The 9,108-nt window shown below is 40.4% G+C and overlaps 1 protein-coding gene across 1 annotated transcript; it reads right to left on the bottom strand.

Annotated features, from left to right (window-relative positions):
• Positions 1-598: 598 nt before the first annotated feature.
• On the bottom strand, positions 599-7,121 carry aldh8a1 (aldehyde dehydrogenase 8 family, member A1). The gene is made up of 7 exons (XM_038726962.1): positions 6,867-7,121; positions 5,207-5,354; positions 3,926-4,081; positions 3,689-3,838; positions 3,201-3,457; positions 2,542-2,703; positions 599-2,455 (listed from the first exon to the last, which is right to left on the bottom strand). Exons 1-7 carry the CDS (start codon positions 7,011-7,013, stop codon positions 2,003-2,005), a joined length of 1,473 nt encoding a protein of 490 aa, XP_038582890.1. The 5' UTR covers positions 7,014-7,121; the 3' UTR covers positions 599-2,002.
• Positions 7,122-9,108: the final 1,987 nt, after the last annotated feature.

The following is a 9,108-nucleotide window of genomic DNA, read 5'->3' as shown; positions in this document are numbered from 1 at the left end:
AAATCAAGAAAAAAGGGCGGAAACGGAGGAAAATTAAATAACTGCTGACTTATCCCTGTTCCCATTCTGTTTGAAAGATTATGAGTTGATGGGTGGATGTGTATGCTGGTGCAACAAAACACGTCGTTTCATACCTAACCTGACTTTTGGGTGGTATCCATTTCATTCCTCGCTATGTTGTATATGTGTGCAATCATGGAGCGTGACATAGCACAATGCCCATTTCCTAGCCAAAACACAGAGGGTGGGACACACACAGGCTCTGTGGTAAATGTCACATACGCCTCAACAGGGTGCGTCCCTCATGTACCCTCCTTTCCTAAATTGGTAATGGGGGGGAGTGCAACACATGCTTATCTGCATGCATGACGTGCACTACTCATGTCAGTCTCATCTCACGCTGCATTAAGTCATGATCAGATGTTAAGCAATGAGAGGAGACGTGTTTAATAGGGAGCAAAGAGGGGAGGGGTAGTGTGCTGAAAAGTAGAACAGCAGACGTGATCAGAAGAATATGAAAGGAGAGAGAGATTTTGATCATTACTTAAAAAGTCTACTTAATTTTAATTAACTTACTAAAAGATTCATAGCTTTGTGATACCAATGATGACTTTTTTAATAATAAATATACATCAGAATCTGATATAAACACACATAAGCATGCCTGAGCAGTGCTTCACATGAATTCATGATGTGTGGTTTAAAGAAATATAACCTTTAGACACACTTCGGCGTGGCCGTAGGGATGGCTGCGTCAATCAATCCGCCACGTTGATCCAGACTAAAATATCACAACAACTATATATTTAATTTGGTACATACATGCATGTGGACATGTGGTGTAAAAATGTTTCTCCAGCCAGACAGTCGTACAGTTCACTCCTATTTCTCTCTCAAAACATGTTGTCCAACCACCACACAGGACAGTTTGGCATTTATTTACCTTTCCTACATCAGCAGGTCGGACATAAAAACAACTCAATGTAAAACAGTTACTTCTGAGTACATACTGTTTGCATGACAACAGTAAGTCTGCAACAGAACAGACCATAAAGGATGACACCAAGACACATGACGAGTACTTTGACTCCTTCATTTCCAGTGACCTGTAGACTTGTTTTCTTGTAACAGACTCATAATCTGATGGCTATCTATCTTTTACTAGATACTATCAAGAGTTACTGCATACCAGAGACAACGATGACATAAGTCAGACTTTGAGGTACAGATAAAGAACAATGAACTCCATTTGGCATTTATATAAGGTGTTTTAATGTGGGACAACAGTTGTGTTACAAAACAACTGGAGAAATACTTCTACAGTCATGAAGTTATGTTTTGAGGAACAGATTTTTTGGGTAAGCCTGAGGCACACACTGTACCAGCTCTAGTTTCTATTAGTATTGTCAGTGTTTGTATGCCTTCTTTTCAGAATGGTTACCTCCTGAGCTGTCATGCAGGACACACACCTGCAGTTTAAACTTTTAAAGGATGTGGGATTACATTGCTGTTCCTACATTCAGAAATTGTGCTCTTGACTTTCTTGAAAATGGCAATAAATAAGCTTTTGCCTTATCTGATTTTATCTTGTTTGGTCTGTACTTTTTCAAATTCTAAGCCCTGACACACGCTACTCGATGCATTTCAACTGCTCCACAGTAGAGGATGATGGTACAAAATATTCAGCAAAGAATGATTGAAAAAGGTATGAACGTCCCAGTGTTTTGCAAAGTGATATGGTCCCACTTCACTTGATGTTTCTATTTGATCTCTGCTGGTTTATATATTTGTTTTCTTCCATTGTGACTTTCTCTGACTTTTGTATTCTACAAATGTGACTTAATTACAGGCTCCAGTAATCCAAGGAGGAGGCATTTGTTGTTGAAATTCCTAAGAATTGCCGACAGAGGTTGAACTAACAACAAAACTTTCTCCACATTTGAAGAGACTGGAGCAACAGAAAATGTTCCTCTAATCCAGACCTGCCACTGCTGTTCCTCCCTCAGTGTTTGATCGTGATAGTCTTCACCTCGGTGAAGAAGTGGTAGGAATCCTTCCCCCCTTCCCTCCCCACCCCAGATCTTTTCATCCCTCCAAACGGCAGGTTCAGATCTCTCACCAGCCAGCAGTTGGTCCACACCATACCTGCCTGTAAGCGCTTGACCAACCGGTGAACCTTTCCCACGTCCCGGGACCACACGGTGGCCCCCAGACCATAACGTACGCCGTTACCTTTGGAAACAGCCTCTTCCTCTGTGTCAAAGGGGCTGATGCATGTGACAGGGCCAAAGATCTCTTCCTGCATGACGCGGGAGCTGTCAGATATGCCTGAGATGACAGTGGCTGGCATAAAGTAGCCACTGGTGTTGCTCTCAGGCAGGTCCAGCTGGTCAACCCCTTCACCACAGTGGACGATACCGCCTTCAGATTTGGCAAGTGCTACGAAGCTTCGAACCTGGGGATCACGGAAAAGAGGGATTTCAACTTCAAGTCCACGAGTCTTTATAAATGGAAAAATGTTCTTTCACTTTATTTCATCACCTTCTCCAGGTGTTCTTTGCTGATGAGCGCCCCATTGTTATTGCTGGGGTCAGAGGGCACGCCAGTCTTCCACTTCTTAGCTGCAGCCACAAACCTTTCCAGGAACTCAGAGTAAATACTCCTCTCTACATAAATCCTACTGGTGCACAAGCAGATTTCCCCCTGAGAGAAGGAAGGAACGGAAATACAGAGGATTTTGTCTAAAGCACTCACACTTGCTCAGGGGATTGTTTTCATGCAGCCACCTTGTGACAAAATATGGGCCATGATCGCCCCCGTGTGGACAAATCATGTCATCTTCATCATGCATGCATTCAATACACAATAAGAATAAAACTAATCTTTACTTACGTGGCACTTTCAAAAACAAAATCACAAGTGTTTTAACGAGTAAACAGATAAAAGGCCACAAGGACCTTCTAACCCAACTATAATCTGGCCCCTGGACGATCCTCTGTTCTTTTGTGTGAAGTGTTCTGTTTTTCTATGCTAGAATACAACATGATCCAAAGTTTGCTGTGTGTTAGAAATATTCAACATATCAATTGAGTTCTTGAGAAAGTTTGCCAGCAAAGAAATGTAGCAATAGTAAAAGTAAGGTAAAAACAAACTTTTAAAAAAAAAAGTCTTAAACAGAGCCTGAAAACACTCTTTCTTACCTGATTGGAGAAACTAGAGCGAATTGTGGTCTCAATGCACTGGTCCAAGTCTGCATCAGCAAATATAATGGCAGGGTTTTTACCTCCCAGCTCCAGTGAGAGCTTCTTACAGTAGGGAGCGCTCCGCCTTGTGATGTGCTGGGCAGTTGCTGTGGAACCAGTGAAGGAGACCAACGGGACATCAGGATGGCCAACAAGGGCATCGCCTGCTCTCGGGCCAGTGCCAAATACGATGTTGACTACTCCTGGAGGAACACCTGCAGCGATAGATAGGTGTCCATCATTCATTTCTTATTACTCATGTCTAATAAAGGTGATAGTGTAAAGTGTTTTAATTGTAATCATGCAAAGTATAAAGATGGATGTATACATAAAGATAATATAAAGAATCATGTTTATGTGCAATAATTCATGAGAGAACTCTTATATACTCTAGCATCTCTGTGTGTGCGTGACTTGCTATTGTATTGTGGGTGCTGTAGTCCTACCAGCCTGCTGCATCAACTTGCACATCATCCATGCAGTTACAGAGGTCATCTCACTGGGTTTTGCCACCACTGTGTTGCCCGTAGCGATTGCGGGTGCAATCTTCCAGGTCAGCAAGTACAGGGGGAGATTCCAGGGGCTGATCAGACCAGCTACCCACAACAACAATACCATTTAAAAACACATAAAGAAAAAACATAACCTTTACAGGTTTTAATGCAAACACACTGAGCTCTCACCCACTCCCACAGGGCAGCGGATAGTGTAGTTGATACAGCCCATGTGGTCCATCTGGCTGCAGTCAGTGGTGTGGTGGAGCACCGATGACGCAAAGAAGCGGAAGTTGTATGCTGATCGAGGGATGTCCACAGTCCGTGCAAATGTTACTGTTTTACCTGTAATGTTACAGCGAAAATGTAGAAGTAATGAATGGCAGAGAATGATACAGCACTGGAATGATTTAACTAATGTCCTGTACTATGTGTTGGTGTTTTATTTAGGTTATAAACATTCTGCCTTAGTTGGTGCGTACAAAAACACAAAGATACCAGACAAATTATGTAGCAAATTTGTGTAATGAAACACTGATCAAATACTTTGATCATTCTATCTTTAATACTATTATCAAAATGTCCCTTTCATAGCTGTGAATGTTTGCATCATCAACACACAGATTACCATAAAATTGAACCATAAGCGCAAATTACTTTCATGCTCTTTTGATTTTACTGACCCCATGTCATGACCCTTCCTCCGGCACCGTTTTATTCCCGCGGCTGGTACAAGCCAAAAAATAACTATATCATCAGTATGTTGTTGACCGCAACGCCAAAGAGCCAGGCTCGTTGGTATGGCAGTTACAGCGCATACTCAACCGTAGTGACGTTGGTCCGTCACAATGCCACTAACATAAACAAGGAATCTCAAAGGATTAATAGACAAAGGAGCAGTCAGAAGCAAATCTGTACAGTTTAATTTAGTGAATTACGATAATTATCGCATTTGGTACTGACTAAATAATTGTAACCATGTTTATAGTTGCAACAAATAGTCAATCCACTTAAAATGAATGAACATTTTATGGTTCCAACGGCAAATGTGAGAATTTGCTGCTTTTCCCTGTCTTACATTATAGCAAACTGAATATCTTTGGGTTTTGGACTGTTGGTCAGACTAAAGATATTGATATTGATAATGATATCTGATAACATTAACCAGAGCTATAGGAAAGTTAGAGGACATTTTTAACTATTTTCTGATGATTAGTAGACAAAACAATTAACCAATTAATCCAGAAAATAACTGGCAGATTAATTGGTAATGACAATAACCGATGTAGGCCTGAACATGTTATTAATCATCAGTTACCACTGCACTTGAACAGAAATAGAAACAGAAATAGACTAAGGGTTTAAAAATTTGAATTTGAGTGTTAAACAGTGTTGTCTCACTGTCTACCTGACTGATAACCTGACTGACTCTTGTGTTGATACAACATGTGCTTAAATAGTACAAGTCACCTTGGTCTCTGGATTCGGCTTGGGCAAACTCCTCCAGGTGGGCATCTATCAGGTCGGCCAGCTTGTTGAGAACCTGTGCTCGCTGCTCTGGGCTGCGGGCGGACCAGCCGGGGAAAGCTTCTGTAGCTGCTGCCACCGCGGCCTCCACCTGCAGACAGCAAAACCACTGACAGATTAGCTCCTTATTCTGTGTGACTTTCAGGTGACTCTTACTCCACATCTGTGGTTCCAAACATAGGGGTCACAAGCACATTATAAATAAAGTCTGTGTATACATTATAATATTGGCTGAAAACTTTGATTTCACAAAAAAGGTGAATTGGGTCGAAATGATAACTCAATATCAGTGGTGGAAGAAGTATTCAGATCCTTGACTTAAGTAGTTTGTGCAGAGGATGTGAAATGTTATCCATAGTTTTGAGTAGTTTGTGCAACAACCATGCAATATGATTAATATTACTGCTGCCTTAATGTGTATGTAGTATTTTACTGCTGTATAGGGTTGTTCTAACTTTAAACTACTTTATCTACTGCAATACATCATTTTCTATAAGGTCATCATATCTTTGTAGCATTGCTGTCCTGTGAGAACCACATACTATATCTCTAAAAAGTCAACTTTTCATGAACTCAGAAAAAACAGCCATTTCCCAGGCTGATCCAAGGTCGGTTTTAATTACTTTATTTAGATTATGAAGTAGGATCACTTCATTCTTCAGTATATCAGGAAAAATCTAATGCAAACACATTTTGAGATACATGGTTTTCACTGGACAGGAAAAGTCTGTAGAAGTAGTAGTATTTGTATTGGAGTAGAAGTATAAGTAGCATGGAAATAGAAAATACTCAAGTAAAGCACAAGTACCTCAAATTTTTACAGTACTCGAGTAAATGTAATCAGTTACGTTCCACCACTGCTCACTATAATCTCGCCACTGTTAAGCGCATTATATTAAGGTTTATTGACATGTGTTTAATGATTACTTGACTGTTGACTCTGCAAAGAGCAAAGGTGCTTCCCTCTGACGATAAGCTCTCTGAAACTGTACATCTGAACTAACTTGACCGCTGTTCAACAAGAATAGGCCTACGTGACACATAAAAACACTTTTCCAGTTCATTTCCTCGGCCATCTGCAAGTTCTCTATGCAAAATAAAATCTGGTTTACATACAGTAACAGTGCTTGTAATAAAATACAATCCAGCACGATATCCCTGCAATAAAAGATTACCTTTGTAAAGCTAATGAGATTCAAATAGTTACTTTAACAAAGCAGGAAAGTAAGCACTGCTCCAGTAATGATAGTTTATTTCTGTTTACCATTTTTCGTAATTGATTCTTTATTAATGCATATTGTCTGCTATGTAGCAGAAGGGAGTTACACAATTTAATTTCACTCTATAACTTGTTATATTGTGACAATAAAACTACCATGGACATGATTAACTCAAAAACACTGATACAAGACAAGCAAAGGTCTCAGAAATTGCAACATAAGCCAAACAGGACAACAGATCTTATCTAACCCGACAAATATTTCTTTGCACTTGCATTCACTCTCAGTACAAATGAGGCTCCTGCAGAGAAAGTACCAAATGCAGAGAGCAGTATCATAAAAATAAAGATAATTGGATAAATTGCTGTCTGGGAATGTCCCACCTCCTCCTGGCCGCTGTCAGGCACTTTGCAGTACACCTCTCCGGTGGACGGGTCATAGGAGTCGATGTGACTCCGACAAGGGACGAACTTCCCTCCGATGTAGTTCTCCAGAACCAGGTATGAGCGCTGCTCCACGGTTTTCGACATGGCTGTGGACCGATGCTACCAAACTAATAAAAACACACCGAGAAAGTGACAGCAGACCGTTTCTATCCACATGAATCCAACTGCAAAGAGAAGAAAACCCGGCCTCGCACTGATCCTCCCACTTTTCACAATGAAACGTACTGTGATAGGTTAATTATTCTCTCAGGCACCGGTTACTAGGCTAATCATTAAAACAATCAATTCAGTTTTCCAAAGCAGGTGTAGAAACTAATAACAAACCAAAAAAAAAAAAAAACATTATGGTACCGGTATGATAACTCATGATAAGTCATTTTTGGAGCGACTTCTTTCTCTATTGAGCCCACTCAGGTGAGACAGGTGTACCCTGGACTGCCCCACTGTGTTGGAGTTCAACTTCTGAGATCATTCTTGACCTTGTCGACCAGAAGCAAGGTTATTCTCATAGTGCTCAAGAAAAAATATCTAGCTACATTTTAACTGGGCAAACTCCCATCTGCTGGTGAAGAATATGTTGGACCTCGAGGTGAGATTGATTTGCTGCAGCAGGTAAAGAAGAGTTGCAGGCCTGCAGCCAAGGCCTGGCCTTTGTGCTTTAATTTAGTTTCCTATTTTAAAAATAAACTGGACATCAGTGTGTCTAACTCTCATTTTTCATGTGTTGTAGTATTATTCCCATGAGCACAAGGAGAATTGCTATCACGCACTGGAGTGGCCACAGAAGAACTCACCCTCCTGTCATGACTAATGGTGAGAAGATGATAATGCATTTGGTGTTTGTTTTACGTTTGTGTGCACATGTGGGAGAACCATTTGAGTCATTTTTTTTTTAGAAGGTACTGATTCTGAAAGGCAGCTTCTGGTGAAGAAGCCACAGCATCACTCATCCATTTACAGAGAAAGTGATTCACCATCATGGTATGGGGCCTTGTAGCATTACAGTTTTTATTATCATCCTCCTATTAGCTCCTCTAGATGTCCCACAGGCCTGCATAGACACAAAGACTTGCAGGTTTGTTTTTTTAATAGTGTTCCAAGGTGAATAACACTTGACCGCATGATTTGATGCAACTTGACTGATGAAATCTGTCCTTTTGCACTAATTTCTCACACACTGTCTGTACGTTGTGAACAAGGTGTTTTAAGCATGTTGCATGAACGTGTGTGTGCATCTTTGTGCTTATTACTGGAGTACCTACACACTGTGGTGGAAGGTCCTCTACGCTGGGCTGAATTTGGAGGGCGCGACAATCACTGACACAAGCACAATCAATATCAAGTAAACTAACAGTCCAAAGCAAGCAAATATGTCTTCAAGAGTCTTTCAGGCAGTGTCTACTTGATCACCATTCTTCTGGAATGAGTCATCGTGATTTTTTTAGACCTTCACCCATGCTACGGTAGATAATTTTGTTTGTGACTGATGGCAATGCAGGCAGCAACTATGGCAGCTGTACAAGTGAGTCAGATCAAATTGAATGAATGTCCATCAGCGGTCAACTATCAGATAGTGGAGGAATTTTCTTTCTGTCCATTCTCAGCCTAACTAACCCATTATCTGACTTTCATGCACAATTTCTGGTGGGCATACAGTTTCCTGTGTATGCAGCCCGGAAACCCTCACAAATGCAAAGACACTTTAATTTGTCATTATGAAAATCTGGATCTGATTGTAATTTCTTTTTAAATCAATTTAGCACTATTTTGTTCTTTTAATTTGTGTGTTATCCTACCCTGAATGTGTCACACTTTTTTGGTGAGTGTATGGCTTTTGCGGACAGAAGTGTACACTAACAGATCTTTTTGTCCCCTTTGATTCATAATTCACATATAAAACTCTATAATTCTTCAACAAAGCTTATATTTAGTTCCCCTTAGAGTTCTTTAGGTTATTGTTTTTGTTTACTCACTTACAGATTAGTCAGACATGTCTACATTTAATTTTGAAACCATAAAACAGCTTTGATTTTCTGTAATTGCTTTGTCTCCATCTCTTAGGAATTCAGTGGGATTTGTGATGCCTTTGAAAAAGTGTTTGTCTTGGGATTCATTTTCATTCACACTTTCCACTGACTAGTCTACCTTAATTCAATTCTGATCTCCTCTGATGTTTCCC

This window comes from Micropterus salmoides, unplaced genomic scaffold, assembly GCF_014851395.1.
Source record: "Micropterus salmoides isolate LMB-PRFRI ecotype aquatic unplaced genomic scaffold, ASM1485139v1 Ms_hic_scaffold_18, whole genome shotgun sequence".
NCBI lineage: Eukaryota > Metazoa > Chordata > Actinopteri > Centrarchiformes > Centrarchidae > Micropterus > Micropterus salmoides.
Note: the sequence above shows the minus strand (reverse complement) of the source record. Positions and strands in the feature narration are given on the sequence as shown.

What these genes read in the sequence shown, in the direction of transcription:
- aldh8a1 (XM_038726962.1), bottom strand. Translation starts at nt 7,013, where the DNA reads ATGTCGAAAACCGTGGAGCAGCGCTCATACCTGGTTCTGGAGAACTAC. An exon ending in AGCCGAATCCAGAGACCAAG is followed by an intron (nt 4,082 to 5,206) that starts GTGACTTGTACT and finishes GTAACATTACAG; the next exon opens with GTAAAACAGTAACATTTGCA. An exon ending in GCTCTAGTTTCTCCAATCAG is followed by an intron (nt 2,704 to 3,200) that starts GTAAGAAAGAGT and finishes TCCTTCTCTCAG; the next exon opens with GGGGAAATCTGCTTGTGCAC.